Source organism: Cyanistes caeruleus, chromosome 7, assembly GCF_971803275.1.
Source record: "Cyanistes caeruleus chromosome 7, bCyaCae1.hap1.1, whole genome shotgun sequence".
In the NCBI taxonomy this organism is placed as follows: Eukaryota; Metazoa; Chordata; class Aves; order Passeriformes; family Paridae; genus Cyanistes; species Cyanistes caeruleus.
This window is the reverse complement of record NC_141707.1, coordinates 14,558,270-14,576,494: the sequence shown is the minus strand read 5'-3', so window position 1 is coordinate 14,576,494 and position 18,225 is coordinate 14,558,270. Positions and strand designations below refer to the sequence as shown.

The window sequence follows — 18,225 nt, the reverse complement described above, 5'->3', positions numbered from 1 at the left end:
GCAGTTCAGACTTAAACCTGTGTCTGCTGATCAGCAGGAATTCTGCCATTGGTTTTCCTGGGAATGAGTGTGTGCTCTGTAGCTGATTACAGCTATCTGGTATCTTGGTATCTGCAGGTACCAAAAACTTACTGATGTATGTATATATGTATGTATGTATGTATGTCACCAAAACCTGCTGATATATATCCCTTCACGAGTCCTTCCCAGAATAACACAAAGCTTCAAACATGTTATTCCTAGAAAATTAGCAAATATTAGCAAGTTTGAAACACAAACTTTGCTAATCTTTGCTGTTGTAACTTTGTACCTTCTAGTTTCTACACATATGCAACTGCAAGAGACTTGGACAGCAACAGAGACTTTAGAGCATTTTTTTCAACAAAAATTCAATTAGTATACTTTTTTAAACTAAGTGAGTTATAAATGCAGATGAAGTATTCAAGAATGCTAAATATATTTGTGACACTGCTTGGAAGGACCTTAAATTCACAAATCAGTAAAAGGACTGTATGCATTCATAGCAGGGGGATACATGCCAGGAAGAGTATCATTCTAACAATGCTTTGGTTACTGTTCAATTTCTTGCTTAGCATTCTTTATTGAAAAACATCCCCCTGTATTTCCTGGGGATAAATACAAACACTGTGTCTTGGATGGAGTGTTAGATACTGTGATATCCTAATACAAGGCTCACCTTTGCTCTTCCCCACCCCAAAACAAAATATACATGAAAATACAAAAACCAGAGACAACATGAAAGCCTGGAATCAGATCAACTCCCACAGATTATTAGGAAAACAGACTGCAGTAAACATCTGTTTTCCATTTTTTTTAAAATTGTTCTAATTCATGAGCTTGATCGCTATCCCTTAAAGCTATGCAAGGCAACACAATAACCTACACCCCTACTCCCTAATTCCAGTATTCTCACTTACGAAGGCAATATAAGCAAGCAAGCAGTGATTGGTGGAAACCAAGCAATTGAATAACCACAGAAATGAGGAAAAAAGAAAGGTGGTCAAAAAGCTCTGATAAGTAAGCAGAAGGAGTAAGTTATCTAAATCTAGCTCCATATCACCTCTGTTTACCTTAATTTCATAACACTGAAATTTTGATGCACAATCATCATAGAAACTATCCAGGCACATCACAGCCTTATCTTGACTATTCATATAGAGTGAAAGACGATGGAATGCTAACCAGATTTTTGGATTGTGTAATTTTCTGCCAAACACAACAACTGCTTCAACAGTATTCCAAAATTTCCCTGTGTATTTTTTTTTACTTACTGGCTTCTTCTTTAACTTTATCAATTTCTGCCATTAATGACACTTCTTTGTCTACGATGCTAAAAAAGAAAAAAAGAAAGAAAAATATCATGATTTTATTCAGGCTAGAACTCCATCAAAATCAAAAGCTCTAACTACACACAGACTTCAGACATTAATAATGGGCAGTTTTGAAATGAATAAGGCCTAAAGAATTGAAACTGAAGACATACCTAGGCAAGCCAGCTACAAAACATTAGAGATAATGAGTGTGTGCTGCTTTACACAAACATCTGACTGGCCTTCCCATGTATCTGCACAGATGTGGAAATCAGTCTGATTCATCACAGCAATCCTCAAATGACTAAACAGCCTGTTTCCTAATCAAGCCAGATATACCATTGCAGCTACCCAGATTAATACAGCTTAGGTCTCGGAACAAAACTAAGAATGAAACAAAATTAAAGATGTGTGGAATGAGGTCCTTTTCTCCCTCATAGATATTTTTGCAAAATATGTCAGGGTAAACAAGAAAATGGTTTGTGATTTAAATAAGCATTAAAGTATCACCATAACAGAAGTCAGATTCCTTGCCTCCTATTCCCTCCAGGACTGGGAAGGAGTTGTTCCACTTCTACCTGGCCTTCCTAAAGGAATTGCGTGCCTCTCCTATTACAAATGCCTGGTGTGCAATCCCTGACAGTGCTTATAAGCTGTCAAAGTGCAACTGATCAGGTGGATCTGCTGAAAGCAGACAGGATATGTGGTGAATTGGTCACATTATGAAAGCAGTGACATTGTCCAGGGGGGTAACATCTCTGCAGAATGCTCTCCAGGTGACAGTGCTCCGGTGTGCCATTCTGTTTTCCCCTCACTAGATTATTCTTGAAGTTCACATTTCATAATCACCATCAATGTTAATGTTTGTGTTTGCATGAGTAAATTCAAGCAGCTGGGGGGAATTGCAAAAAGTAGGTCAAACACCAGGAGTACATCTAGGCATGAACTCAAGGAAAGAGTGTAGCTCTCAACCCTGTTAGTAAAATCAACCTTAAACAGGAGCTTTTGTTCCCAGTGAAGACACTGAGTTACATGTGAATAGGCTTCTACTGAAGGAAGACATTATAGAAAACTTAAACCAGAAGATTTGTCTAGAACATCCTTAGCAAGAAAGAGAAAATCCTGCAGAGTTCAGTGGGCAGTAAAGAGAGACAGAAGACTTAGACAGAGAGGTATTGACAGGTCCTGAACTAAAACAGGGAAAGGTTGGTGAGCAGGCAGTGTGGGGAACACATGGTAAACACAGAGCTGACAACCAAACATTTACCAGCTACAGTATGTTCAAGTGCCATTCATCCTTCCTTGACTTCTTCCAACCAACCTCATACAGCAGTTTTGCAACAGAAGCTCTGCAATCTTCTGTCCTTGAGTTTTCCCAGTCTACCATGCCCCCTGAAGAGAAGGAGACTTTTATGCTGCCTCCCAGTAGCCAACAAGAGGGACAGAAGCAGGTTGGCTGATGGCAAAGGTTGCAGCAAGGCAATTGCAGTGTAACACATTTTTTTGTTTCATACATAGGAACAAGACTAAAATTACTGTTTTAGCCTGCCAGATCAATTTAGTGTGACCTACACACCAGAGGAAATAAAACAGCAGGGTTTTTTTACGGTAGAGCAAATCAGTTAAGAGGCAGGCTCTGACAATGGAAGGACATGCTTGTTCCAGTTGGCACTCAATATTCTCCAGGCATAAGCATTAAGCTTGAATGCCAAACAAGCAGGTGATGATTCCAGCTTGCTAAACTGAATAGTCATAGCTTCTCAGAATTAATCTATTTTCAATTAGCTTTTGTAACTACACAGTTTAATAAACTTCCTTGACTATCACAACATGTGGCTGAAATGAGCCTTGTCCTTACCTATTTTGATCCTCCACAAAGAAAATACAGTTACCTTTACCACTTTAAATGAAAAAATGCAGATTTTTGCTTTTTCTGTCGCTGCTATCAAAGTGCCTCCCTAGTGCACTACACAGGTTATATAAACTCTTGTCAGGAAAAAAAGGTCACAACAGCAGAGCTCATCAAAAAAGTGTTTTAGTGGAGCTCATTCCAGGATTGCCCTCTCTGCACTCTAACAACAGATCCTTAGTAAACTGGTGGCCCCTAAAATTTTATTTTGGTGCCAAATAAAACCACTTTTAATACCAGAATGAAAACAAGGCCACAACAGTCCTATATTTATTATATTTTATAGTCAAATCTTATCTGTTACTAGACAGTTTTCCACTCCTAATGTTCCATTTTGGTCTCTGATGAACATTTCAGGAAAGCGTTTGGATGTCGTAGCAGCAGAGGACAGGACTGATGAATTTCAAGAACAACCACCTGAGTACTTCCTTTGTAGCTATAAACTATCATTGGAAAAATTAAAGAATAGTACAAGAGGGAAACTGTTTGGTGCCTTTGTCCATGTAAGAAAGTAAGTTTCTTTAACAGCCAGACCTTGAAAAGGTTTTCCTTCCCTGAAGACAATGCAGCTGTACTAATTTATATCAGCAGAGGACATGTACTCTCTCTCTCTCTTGGCTTAAGGAAAGGAACATTCTAATTTTCATCTGGAAGCGTACAACCACATTTTTCAGTTTGGAAACCATAAACTGCCACATGTCATATATAGGAAAATTTAATGTTTCTTTAGAAATGTCCTAGGCTAACCAGCACTAGCAAATGCAAAACAGAGCAACATTGCCTCCAACAAGAATTTATCAAAGTTATAAGTAAATGAAAACAACAGACAGGAAACTGGAAAAAACCCTGGCTGGGGGAAGAAAAAAACGACAAATGACAAGTACAAAGAGAAATCTTAATGCTCACATATAGAAAGAGAAAGGACAAGAACAGTGTGGAAAAATCAATGGGTCAAAACTTGTCTCTCATTCCTGCTAGTATCCCACTGTTTTCACACAAAGGTCCAACAGTCACTTAAACTGAACAGCTCCTTAGGAGTTCAACCATTTTTAATGTATTTTCTGGGAAAATGCCCTACTCAGCCTTAATACAATGATTGTGATTAGACCACAGCAAAAGCATTATTGAAAACTGCTCAAAGCTCAGTGCAGCAATACCTCCCAGGAAAGCATTTTCTTTTAATGTTTCTTAGTGTCCCTTTGGCACTAAATGTTGTATCAAGCTGGTATAACTCCAGTGCACAGCCTGCAGCTATCGGTGTGCTGTGGAGAGCTGGATACTGAGTGCTACAGGAACTTTCTGCACACTCAGGTATGACCAGATTTGAGCTCCAGCAGAGCAAGGAACAGAATGCATTTCAGATCTAAAGACACATGAAGGAAAACACTCTGCTAATTTCTTCATCTCCAGTTATGTTGCTTCTCTTGGGTTTTCTATAGATGTTTGGAACCGGGTTTAAAATCATGAACATAATATTTCAGTTTATGTTCTGAAGAGTTCATAATCTTGTCAATTTTTTCTGATTACTCCGAGCACTAAGAATCTGAAATATTCTCCTTACCTTGAATATCAATATCAACACCTAAATATATTCCCACATACTATTTGCAACTCTGGTGACAAACACACAACTCAAAACCACTTCTTTCCTTGAATGTACCTGAATCCATGCCCTAATCATCAGTCCCTAGGTTCCCCTACTGTAGTAGACCAAACACTGTGACTCAATTCCTCCCTTCACTGATCAGACTCAAGACAGACCTGAATCAGGTGAGCCTTATCTTTGTGACTGATGATACAGAAAAAAAGCAGAGTAACATTACTATCTCTTTCTTTTCTGTCTCCCTGACAGGACATCTGTCTCCTGAAAGGACTGATTCTTCCTTTTCTTACCCCTCACATTTTCAGGATCAGGACCTGGGTACCAAACTGAGCTATTAGTACCATGTCACGATTCACCACAGGTGAGTATCTGCAGTTTGGAGCACAGGATTTAGCACTGTCTGAGCTTAATATCCAGGTGAAATTTTGAAGTGGGGCTCAGGAAGGAGGCAATTTTGTTGAGGGGATATGGTAAAGCAGAGGCCTAACAGAGAGGGCATGCAAATGAGACACAGTCAGTGCTCATGCTGTAGGGATATGAGATGCAGCAGGAGAGACAGCAGCTCTCTAGGAATCATTTTGCTGAAGTGACTTTGAAGGCAAATATATAAGTGCCCTATTCCTGGTCAAATGAGCAGTACTCATGCCTTGGCCTTACAGAGGCTGGCAGGATTCACGCTAGTATACAATGGCAAGAGCTGCAAATGCCAAACTACAATGAGCTGCTGGCACAGCAATGATAGGGGAAAATTATGCTGACAGCTGCCTCATTTCACAGTTTCATATTCAGAACAAATTCTGAATTTGTCCTGACATTAGTGGAAACAAATTAATCTTCCTCTAGTTTACAGCATGAGATTTAGTATTTGTACAGTGCTAAAGAAAATATATTTTCAGTCAGCTGCAATACCTCCAAATTCCACTAAAATGATTAAAGTTATTAGTGCCTCTTGAGAAAAGTTGCTTCAGATTGCCATGCTGGCTGATTTATATCTTTACTGATGAGAATCACAAGGTTTCCAGATGACCAGAATTTCCTCTTTCCTTGTACCACTTCTAGGCATTATGACAAACCTATTGTGCCTGAAGAGATGGGGAAATAAAAAGACCAAGCTGACATGGAGGCAAACATGCTGACACAGCTCACAAAGGTAAGCCCCAGATGCATGGCATAGAGCTTACTGTTAAGTGTAATTCGAATGAGCCCTTTCATAACCCTGTTAAACCCCTCAAAATGCCAATTTTCTTCTTGGGGCTTTTAATATACTTTACTCCCCCTGAATCAGCTTTGTGCACAGATTGAGAATGACTGCTGTTCTGGAGACTGAGGAAGACAGTGTTAGCTGTGGCATTCTGAATAACTGCAGCAGGGCTCCTCATCCGGAAGGGGGAAGAGCTATTTTTTCCTGAGCATCCTCTGGGGGATGGTTCAGCTGGAAAGCTGCTGAAGACAGGTACAATTTGAGCCCTTTTTTCATGAGGAAGGGAGTTAGAGTGGTGAGATACTGTTGGAGTCTGACAGTTTAGGCATCAACAAAAATACAACATACTCCAGTGATGTTGCTCTGTCAACACTTTGGAACAGACCCAAGCAGCTCCTTGAAGCTGTGCTGATTGACAAGCTGCTGACAAGCCCAAGCCAGTTTGAGATGTTAGTACTGTTACTGTCTCTGCTGTATTTGAGCTGAGGTTACATGCAAATTCATGATCATGGTCCTGATAAGCTCTGCATTGGTCTTTAAATATTATGGTTTTTTTCTTGCACACATTTCCCTTTTAGCATGAACATACTTGATCCACAGGCAGTGTGAAAAGACAATTGATAAGAATAGCTAATCAAATTGTGTATTTCACAAAAGAATCCTGCATGTCAATCCAAAAACTAGAACTGTCCCTGTCAAACTTTTGGCACAAGGAGCTAGAATGACGTATGAGAATGTAAATATGAAGCCAAATCACCTGTTCTAGGTGATTACGAATGCCACAGGATCACTGACTAGCCATGCTATTTTGTAATTGGAGAAATTATACTTCAAGTTTTCTTTATATTAATAAGAAATATATATATAGTAGAAAATACCTTGTAGGAAAAGCTGGTACATTACATATTTTGCAATGTTTCAGTAGATTATATACTTCCAGTATTAGCTCAGTATTATTTAAATGTTCACAATGTTTGAAGGTCATTTGATCGCCATACTAGCATATGCACAATGTTTACACAGCAAACCAGATTACATGAATTTTCATTCTGATCAGTAGTACAATCTGACAATAAGAAGATGAACAAAGATTTATGACAGCATAAATCAATCTCAGTGAAATCCTTCCCTCTGCAGAGCACTATCTAGTAGAACTGAAAATGCCCAAAGGCGTTTAGTTATTCATGTTCATCTTGTGTAATTTTTTATCTACCTTCACTAATACTGTTCTCTTTAGAAGCCAGCCAGTGCGATCTGTTAAATACACCATAATTAAAAGTCTATATGCAATTTTCTTTTAAGGTTTCTTTACAAACAATTAGAAATTTATTGTCTCCTCAAAAAAAACTGTTTAAGCTGAAAACTGGCATAGAAAACCTTTTCCTGAAAGAACATTTCTAAATTTATAGTTATTTAGAAATGAAGGCATTGTCTCACAATTTGGCAGTGTTAACCATGGTGAGTATGAGTTGCACCATGGCTTATTAGCATCCTGCACATTTTTACACAAATTTGTGAAGTATTTCTTTCCTATTTGTGTTTCAGCTCTAATCTGATTCCTGAGGTATCTGAATACCTTGCTGGATTTATATATTTTAGCCTAAACACACTCCAGCAAGGAATGTTGTTGAGATCCTGCTAGAGGAAAGAGGCAACTTTCTCAAAAGCACATTGTAAAGTGGCCTCAAATAAAGGACTGGCTTTTTGGTGTAATGTCAGTTGAAATTTTTCAAGATAATTATTTTCTTTTTGTGTTTTGTAAGTTAGATTTCTCATTAGACAACAGTGAAATCAGAAAGGAGATATTTGCTTTTCATCTACAATGACATGCACAAAATTGAGAGTCTACTTGCACGGCCTCAAAACCTGTGTGTTCTGTGTTTTAGAGGATGACAAACACACCTATGAATGACTGGGAGGGAAGAAGTGAGACATAGTACCATAGATATATAGAAAGATATTTTTATAGAGACATAAAATGTAGACAACAGCTAAGAAACAATGTAATGTAACCTTTGAATCTCACCTCTTCAATCTACCTTCACAAACTTATTAAAAAAAATACCACGATGATGTAAGTAAAAGACAAAAGGGTCAGAAGGGGGACTTCTGTGTCTCAGTGAAACCTAACTCCCCTCAGTTCCATGAACTCTGTCTGTCCTCTCCACCAATGCACAGCAAGGGTGATGCCAGTCTGTTGGGGGGTGTGAGAAGAGTGCCAGCACAAGCCCCTCTCCCAGTGCTGCAGCTCTCCTGGCAGTTAGCCAGCCTAGGGCCAGAGCTGGTGGATCGGCTTCTTCCAGACCACCCGGGCATCAGGGCCAGGGCCCTTGGTCAAAGCACTGATCTGTGAAGGTACCTGAAAACCTAGTGGGGCCAAGGAAACCTGAATGCAAAGACAAGGTTAAGGACTGGATGGTGTGAATGGATGGGCAAAAAAACACCACAACAAACTGCAAGAGGATTTGAAAACCTGGACTTCAGAGGCATAAGGATTACCAAAGGTTGGCTGTCAGACAGTAACTTCATAAGAACTGTCTAGAAATGGAGAGGAAAGCAGCACAGAACTCTGTTCAGTGTAAAGCAATACTAGTCCTGGCCTTTCCAGCCATCCGCCCATCTCCAAACCACCACAGCACAAACAGGCAGCTCTCATCTGGTGCCACTGATTCTGGGCTACGGGCAACTGTTCTGCAACTGTGAGCACTGGCACCGCTGCTCACTACCCCACACTGAGTCAGTACAGACACAACCATGTAAGTACAGACATAATTCTGTTCTTTTAGATTACTTCTTCCCCCATTCAACCACTCCTCTGCTTTAACTTAAAAGCAATATACAAAGTACTTATTTTTCCCCAAACATACAGCACATGCTCTCTAATTGTTACCCTAAATCTATTTTAACGTTATTTTTAAATTGTCAGTATTGCCAAATTCCATCTTCCCAGCATTACTGTCAGAATAATTTCTTTTAATCTAGTCTGTGGTAAAGCTTTAGACTGCTTTTTCTTCACTCCAAAAATTCAGTTGTGTTTTCATTACTCTCTACAAAGCACTGGCCATACTAACATGTTAGAAAAGAGTAGAGAAGCTTGTATTTATGTGGTTCAGTTCTGCATGCAGTGTAATTAAACCTGGGTCTTACTGTTTTCTACAGACTATTTGTGGCTGGCAGCAGACCATATGGGCAAGTAACAGATGTTTCCTTTTAGTTTTCCATATGATTGTATGAATGCCCAATATGTGAAAATTATTTTCTGGCAAGAGGTGTTATGGGGAACTGTGGCTCCTTTTGTGCTCTACACATTTCACTCAGATTTCCTGGGGCTCTCCTTTTATCCCCAGGATGGTTATTCAGTCTCTTGGTGGAAAAGAAGTGAGAACACAGTTAATGCACGTAGGTTTTAAGCTCGGCAACAAATGACTTAAGTGCACTCTAGTGAGAGGAGAGTTCATTTAGCATTTTTAACCTTCCCCTGCAACTTAAGGACTATTTGGTAGTCTACTTTTCTGGGCTCTACACTACTGTGGGACATGGCTATGCTCTGATACATTTTATATCAATCTAACAATGGGAGAACCTTATGTTCTCACTCACACAAAGATATTCCTGAAAACCATACACCAAAAGCTGAATGCAATGAGGAGAAATACTGGATCAAGAAGCACTATCAAGAAGACTTTTTTCTCCTAACTTTCAGGCAGCCTGAGGAACACTGCCCTTCAGCTTGCTTTGCTGAGTGCTCTCACAACCTTGGGAAAGCAATATCACTGAAAGCCCAGCAAGAGCAGGGGTGACCAGAATGCTGGATCACAGCAGGAGCACAATCCACATGAGACTGCAAAATACTTCTTGTGAGGCAAAATGCCCTGCCTGGTCCAGCTCATGGCTTGTAAAATGCTAGTGTCTTCTGGCATGAAAAGAACTGAATAAATGCAAGCTTTTACCACTTCTGAGCGCACAGAGAATTACTCCAGTTAGCAGAAAATTCAGTGAGGCTCTTTCAGAAAGAGGAAGTGAGCCCAATGCAATGTTTTTAAATAAACATCTTTCTGGGATTGTTATTTGCCCCATTTTACTACAAAGTCAAAACTGAAGCAAACATTGCATTTTCCCCCCAAGCTTTTACAGGGGCTCACAGCACATCTGCTCCCTAGCATTGTTTTTCAGATCGTGGGAGGGTATGCGCTATTTTGCCAGATAGGTGACTTTTTAAATAGTAGCATAAGTAACTTCCCTATTGGTTAGATCAAGCTGTGAAATACTGAACCAGAGAGAAATGTGGATTTTTACTCAGCGAACTCAATAGTCTCTCCCGTTAAAAGGAGATGTTCTTGTGAATGTTGCTGCTGAAGATTTCAGGACATCTTAGGCCACATATGCTATTCATTTAACTCTGTAATAATGGTTTCATTTACTGTCTGGAAGTTGGAGGAAGATACATGATATTATCTTTGCATTCTTCGTTCTTTCTGTGATTGTTAAAATAATGGAAAGATTTAAAAAACCAAAACAGATAAGCAGAAAGTCAAAAACATTACTGACTCTTGTAATGCAGTTTTGATTCTGACCTTGATAGCAAAAAAGGACACAAAACTGGTCATATATCCTATTATCAAAGGAAGAAAAATAAACCTAGAAGAGACAAATTAGTATGTGTTTCAGCATCCAGCTGCAATGCAAGATAAAATCTTCTGACTTCATTTAGCTTCACTAAAACCCCTTAGGTGGTGACAGCTGTGTGTAACAGGAAAGGGTTACAGCACTGAGCTCATTCCAGTATTCCTGGCAGTTCTGAAAACAGACAGCACTTGGTGGCTGTTTTATCTGCTGTCCATCTCAACCAGCCCACAGTCCAGCAGGAACTGGGAGAGGAACTCGGAAAAAGCTTTGGAATCACAATCGCAATGGAGACCTGACATCATGCCCTTGCTTTGGTCACTCCATAGCATTCTGGGAGCAACACTTCAGCCAAATTCCTTAATTTTTCCATGACAGACAAGTTGACGGTGTCACAGTGAAACTCCATGCCAAAGTAGGGTAATAATATGTTCACTTAGAACCTTATCCTCCTGCTAGCACTGGGGATGTTTTGTTTAATTCTGGAGCAAGGAAACTCCCATGAAAATAACTCACACTAAAGAATGCAGCTCAGGAATACAATGTCATCCTTGTATGAAGTCCAAAGCTGTATCTATCACTTGTTTGGGTGATTTCTAACCAAATCCAGTAAATCTACAGCAGTTGTCAGGGAGTTTTTGGAAACAAGGCATTAAAACAGCTGTTTTAATCTTCCTCAAAGTTTAGGCCACGATATCATATGAAATATCACAAAACTCTCTTTAACAAAGCCAGGCAGTTTACTGTTTAAACAAAAAATCCCCTTCATTCATTTGAAGAAAAACCTAAATATTAGACTTATGAGCTGCCAAAAGCAACATAGCCAGCACTGAGATTTCCATAAACATCTCCTGACATTGTACTGTCCTCGTTGCAATGTTATGCTGAGGCACAAATATTCAGGCCACAGATCTGTTACATTCTAGAGCTTCCAGCAGACTCCACTTCAATAATTTAGGCGCTGAAGCTGGTAGAGGCAAAATGAAATTAAGCCTATTGAAAAGTTTTCCAGGCTATTTTCATAATTTTAAGTACTTGCACTTACAAATTCTTGCAGGGTATTTTAGTATTAGGCAATACACTTCACTGCTTTTCAAACTAAAAAACGACCAAATGGAGAATGAAGAATTTCAGTTCTGAACTTACCACCTCCCTGCACTTTTAGATCATAAAAGAATTCTAAGTCTGTTCCATGATCAGAGTGATGATTGCTTAAAGATTGAATTGCCTGTGACTGCCTGCAGCCAAGGTGAGACATGTGACATAAGGTATTTTTAACACTGCTATCAAAAGTACAAAAAGTGTGAGCTACACAGCAAACGAAATCCAACTACAGTTTTCTCAGAGAAAAGGTCCCCTCTGAGAACTACCAAAAAAAAGGTGCAAGGAGTTGATGAACTTTGCTCAGTTTTTCTATCCCAACAATATTATTATTACATTTAAGTTTATAAGCAAAAAATACTGTAATGGCTCCAGAAAAAGCCTGACAATGTTACCGAATTTAGTACAATGAGTAATCACAGCTCCCCTGCTATACAGTAAAGTACACTGGGGGCTCAGTGAACCAGAATCTTCCCCAAAATCAGCTCAGCAGCCCTTATATTTTCTGCCCATACAGAAGTGTAGCCCCAATGGCCCTTAAGTAATTTTAGATTCATCTTTGAAGACAATGAATACACCCACTGAAGTCCAGACCTAACAAACTTCTGCCAATACTACTGCTCTTTTATAAGATGCATTCATTAAAACACTGACAAATACTGTGATTGAATTAAAGGAGAAAGTTTTTTCCCTCTGATTTGTAACCAAGCATCATACATTTTAATGTATTTCCTCTATTTACTTCAACACTAATTCATACGTTTTATATCCAATCTACGCTTAACCAAGGCCAAGTGAAACTCAAAGCAGAAAATACTTTTCTATCACAAGAATATACCAAATATACAGCTTGCTACTACAGCAATTATTTCTGCTATAAGTTTTGAGAGGTGTAAATGCTGAAGATCATCAGTAATCAAAATGATAATAGAAAAAATAGACTGAGGACAAAAAAATGAGGAAAAAGAATGAACTAGAGCTGTAAATTGAAAATTAAATGATGGATGGGAAACTTAGAAGGAACTATGACGGAAAGTTAAGAGAACAATGGTAGGATAAGAAGCAAAGATGATGGGACCTGAAGAGACAGTAAAGGACTGTCTGCCAAAAGAGATAAGATCAAAGATGCAGTATAGAAAGAAGAAATTTAAAGAAGGTAAAAGAGACTTCAGAAAATCCCAGACAGGATATTTAGAACAGCTTTCATTTGCTCATATATGTTGCCACTGAATGTGATGCAAAAGAATTAGGTCATGATGAATAATACAGGAGTAAAAAAACCTGAGTTTTTTTCAAAGACCTTTATGTATGTATACAATATATGCACATATTACTTCCTGGTTGGTGAGGAGTGTCATTACTTAATAGCACCATGTTTTTTTTGTTATGAAACCAAATGCAGCAAACAAAGAGGGTGTAAATGACCCCTCTCCACTAATGCCAGTGGCTTAATTGGTCCCTTTCTAAGTGGAGCTGATGGATCTCTGCAGCTGATTTACCTACCAGCTGTGTAATTCTGCAAAAGCAGCTTTGATCTTCTTCACTGAATTATCCACTTCCTCTTTGATCATCACACGATATCTGGTTAGAGAAACAGTGCAACGCTGCAAGTCTTTTACTGACTTTTCAATGTTTGGCCCTAAAATAGAAAATAAAAATTGCACGGTAGTCAGAAAGTTGGCTTTAGTTTTTCTGAAGCACCAGGAATAGTTCAACATATTATTTGCTCAGATTAGAATGAAGTGGTTATTCTACTTAAGTCCATGAATCCAACTTTTCCATAGTCCCTCCCTAATGCTCTTCAGTTTCTAAACAAGCTTGCTGAAATACATTCCCCCAATCAAATAAATATTAGAAAGGCATTACTAGTTGAAATCATTCTGTTTAATACATTAAACAGACCATAAATGGTTTTATTAATTTTGTTATAATTCTGCTTGTACTTCCCAAAACATCTCTTTTTAACCTTTGTGAATTTATTTTTTTTTCCTAGAGTCCTCAGCTGTTTTTTGACCTCAGAACATAGCAACCAAAGACCAAATTTACCTCTTTTTTTGACTGAATCATCTGTCTTTGTTTCAAGCTGGGTTGACGCACTGGGTGATTTAACTGAGGAAGATTTTGACTTTGGCCTGCCTAGGTTACATGGGAGTTGAACTGATGACTGAAGGGGCTCATGCTGTTCTACTCCATTCACAGTCTTTGGGTTTAATTCCACAGATACTCTCTGGCGTTCTTGTTCTCTGTCTGCAAGAAAGCATTAAGGAAGAAAATAGGGAGTTGTAAGATGAAGAAAGGTATGAAGCCTTACTGTTAAATCAGAATGACTTTATGGTGTTTTCCTGGCACAGATTCTATAAAACCTCAGAGAGCTACGACAACAAATGAAATTTTTTTGGTAATTAAACACTAATTGGAACACCTCCTTATTTCAGTGTATAAAAGAAAAACTCAATAAAAAATCAACCCTTTCATTCCAACAGGGAAAATACCTCATAACATAAAAAGCATGCTACCAATTATAATATTTGCCCAAATATATCTATATCTATATATCTATCTCACACAAAAAATGTCACTAATTTTATCAGCATTTTAAAAGCACTGATTAAAACATTCCTACCTGAAATACCTACCTTGCCTGACTACAAGATTTCTATCAAAAGCTGCTGCTAAGAGGAACCAAGCAGGAAATGAAAGTATGTCAAAGATTAGGCTCCTGGGTTCAACAGCTTCAGAGGGATAAGATAACAATGCCTGAGCCTGTTTGGCTGCCACAAGATGACCTGGTTTCCTCTTTCCAAAACTCCAAAGGGATTCAAGACACCAGCATCATAAGAGAGGATCAAGCAGCCAAAGCCTGACTATGAAAACTGACAGGCAAGGCCAGCTATTACTGCCACTGTGAATTTTAGTTAAGGAAACAAGCACAGAAAGTGATTTGCTGTGTTGACTAATTTTTCTCATTTTTGTACAAATGAATGATTCTTCATTCTGAAGATGCTTTCTATAGATCACTTTATTCAACTGATGATGCGTGGTGTCTAGAGAAAAGGGACTTTTCAGACTAACAGCTGGATTATGGCCCATGAAATGGGATAAACACTGCTGGATATCACATGGACAGGTGCAGCATATCAACTAGTGACTTCTTTCTGCCCTGGCTGGGCATTAGGACAGGCAGAAAGCACATCTTGGTATGTTTAATGGCAATCATGTAACACCAGAGAAACAAGGAACATCAGTGCTTGTATTTTAAATCAGAATTTAAGGGTTTTAAAGGGATGAGTCTGAAAACAGAAAAGGTACCTGGCATAGAACAGTAGGTAAGAAAGTAGTGAAAGAAGTCAAAGAAACCTGTGAATCTGTGAAAACAAGAAATACCAGTAATGCAGCGCTTTGAACACACCAAAGGTTTGATGCCAACGCCGGGCTCGCACGTGGTGAGGAACTCTCCTGTGAGAGAACTGCCACTAACCCCGTTCAACCCTGGCTGTGTCTCACACTAATGCAAATAGAAAATGCTTTATAAATCAAGGCTTTCTACTCTCAGTTGAGGCTGCCCTTGCTACATAACTCTAACAGGTAATTAGAAACCAGCAATCTATCAGCTAACCTATAAAGAAAGGCCAGGGCTCTTCAGTTCTGTCTCTAAGATTTGATCTTCTGAAATCTGTTGTTAATATGCATAATTGTTTTTACTGCCTTTAATTAGCAGCTTTGGTACACTTGTCAAGACAAATTACAAACTTGACAGCTTTTTGCCTAAAGAAGCTCACCTAGAACAATGACTGTACTCTAAATTGAACTTTTTGATCATCTTTTGTCTGCAATATACTTTGATTCTTCCAAAATTACACATGAGCTACTTTGAGACCCAGCAAAAAGATGACTAACTAGGATAGCAAACAGTAGTTTTGCATGCTGCAACTGAACTTTCGAATTTGTCTGAAGACAATCAACACAACTAAAAATAGATTGAGAAAGTCTGCAGCAAGTCTCTGAAGACTTGAGCCAGCTAAAACATATGTATAACAAAATCTAGTAACAAAGTCCCTTCTCAAATACCTGCAAGACAAGTCAAAAGTCTGAATAAGAGCAGCTGGAAGTGAACTGTTACATGGTTCTGTATGTGGTGCCTTGGAACTTCAGCACCAGTCTATCCTGCGACAACTGCTGCATTAACAGTCAAGTATGACCACACTTGCCAGTAATGGCAACAGCCCAGATTAACTTGCTCTGAAATCTGCTGAGCTGCCATCTTCAAAATGAGTGGTTTATCTTTTTGCAGTAGCTTGCCATTCAATGCCTTTCAAATCAAGTGAACCTCATAGATTCTTTGGCTCAAAGAAGAAAAAAGCTGTATGTCCCCTGAGATACAAACAGGAAGTATGAAAGATTCATTAAAAATCTTCCTACATGAAAAGTAAGTAGGGAAGAGAACAGGATCTGATTTTACTGATGTCCCTGCAAAAGCAATAGCATGGCAAGGCAGCACCAAATATCATTTCAGTGCATTCACACTGCTTCTTTACAAGGCCATGCACAGAACGGGTAACAGCAACTAAAGATGTATAAGAAAAAGAAAGATGGAATAACAGCAAGAAATAAGCAGACCTGAATTAAAGGCAAATTGCCAAATGTTTCCCTCCCTAATTTTCTATGGGGAAATGATGCACCCTCCCTTCTGGTTTCTGAAGTCCCTTCCAGGCTGCCACAATTTTATGGCTCTAAAAGTCCTAATCTCACAGACTGGGAGTTGATACAGGCAAAGCTTCAACCTCATGTTTTTCACGGGGAGGAAAGCATTAGGGACTCTCAACAGACACCTATGATCCTTCCGAGTTGTGAGTCCTCTGAAGAGAGGGTGAAATGATTACAGTAACATTCATTTGATAGGAAAGGAACCAAAATAAACAAACCAGACAAGGACAATACAAAGTAGATTAAAACACAAGAGAGCAATATGAAACAGCTGCACTTTGGACTCACTTCAACATTTTACACTGCTTAAAAAATGTCTGTATGACTTGCTCAGAAACTGCAAGGGCACAAGCTGCTGGCCCCTGAAGGATCCTGGTCACTTCAGCACAAATGTAACAATATGAATATAGGTGGTTTTTGACCCTAGGAAAGTAATTATTATACTGACTGCAAGGAAAAGAATACTGCAAAGATAGTGCAACTGAAAGTGAAGAAGAAATTCTTTTCTTCTCTCCATTAAAAATTTTGCCAGGAAATTACTTTACTATGTAAGGGAAACTTGAATATTAAAGTTTCAGGTTCTCCTTTCTCTCTATTTCCTTTCCTTTATCTTCTGTCTTTTTTTTTGTTTTTGAAAGCTCTCTCTCCCCCTTTTATTGAAACAGGAGAGATGTGTTTAAGTTGAAATAAAAAATTGTAAAGCCATGGTAATTTCTCATTCACCACTTGCAAAAGCAAAGAAAAAATTCCAGATACTTTTTGCCCTTTATATGTACAACTAAATCTTAACTGTTTCAAAGAGAAAAAAGCAGGATTCGATCTCACTGACCCATAAAAAGATCACTAACAGCATAGGTACTCTTCCTGCATTCTGTATCCCCTAGAAAACATTCCCCATGTACAGGCAATTAAGTCTAGATAGTTTTATTCATGCATGTATCATTTCAAATAATGTCACTCTGAGAAGTCCAATTTATACCACAGATGTTTGTGTCCTGCAAAGTAAGTGGCAAAAATGCTTTTAAGTATTATGGAAATGCAGAATTTTATGGCTTATGCCATATTTTATCCAAAGTGTAAGTCTAGCAAGGGCAGGGAGTGTATCTCTGGTCCTTTGTGAGGCATCAAATTAGGACAAAATTTCTTGGTAAGTAGTTTGCTTGGCTGCTATAGGTTGCATAGTCTTAATTTAATTAACCAGAGGCTGGCACCATCAAAGTCATCTGAAAGCAGCATATAATTCATTTCAGGACAATTATTACCTTAGCACATTCCTTTAAAATGGGGTTTGAGAGCTGTACTTGCAACCATGGAAAAAGGGATTTCAAGGTAAGGTCTTATGACACAGGAAGCAGCAATAATCCAGGCCTGTCAGATGTCTAAAATGTGAAGAGCTGAAGAAACACTAGCAGTACTGGCAACAATTAAATATGAGCTTTATGAACTTGTAGGCAAAAACTTTCACAGAGTTTCTGTCCCAGAGCAGTGAGTTTGTTCATACTGGTGTTGGAATAACTGTAACTCTGTACTTACTACAATGAGGAAGAACTTTGTGTTTTACTGCCCCTCCCAGTTTCAGAAATGGTAACTAGATAACTAGACCATGTAAGAAACTAAATGCATGTACTGAAAGGTTATCAGAGTGCCTTTCCACACCACAAAGGCCCTCCCTTCCCTGCTAGGAAAAGCCAGTGGAGGGCTACTGTAACTAGCTGGTGTAGGGAAGATGAGAATAAGAATAAATGGACTAGTT

At 38.7% G+C, this 18,225-nt stretch overlaps 1 protein-coding gene and 1 long non-coding RNA gene across 20 annotated transcripts in view; one reads left to right on the top strand and one right to left on the bottom strand.

The window, feature by feature from the left end:
* SPATS2L (spermatogenesis associated serine rich 2 like) overlaps positions 1-18,225 on the bottom strand; it is a 142,701-nt gene that overhangs the window by 8,835 nt on the left and 115,641 nt on the right. For all 19 annotated transcript variants that reach the window (XM_086897204.1, XM_086897195.1, XM_086897205.1 and 16 more), the window contains 3 exons: positions 13,815-14,015; positions 13,272-13,407; positions 1,293-1,351 (listed from right to left, as the gene is read on the bottom strand). In XM_086897204.1, coding sequence (XP_086753330.1) covers positions 1,293-1,351; positions 13,272-13,407; positions 13,815-14,015 — 396 coding nt within the window. The remainder of the gene's footprint in view (positions 1-1,292; positions 1,352-13,271; positions 13,408-13,814; positions 14,016-18,225) is intronic.
* On the top strand, positions 1,324-9,996 carry LOC147652205 (uncharacterized). The gene is made up of 4 exons (XR_015289130.1): positions 1,324-3,751; positions 5,093-5,204; positions 5,903-5,993; positions 6,129-9,996. It is a non-coding gene; the product is annotated as an uncharacterized LOC147652205 (long non-coding RNA).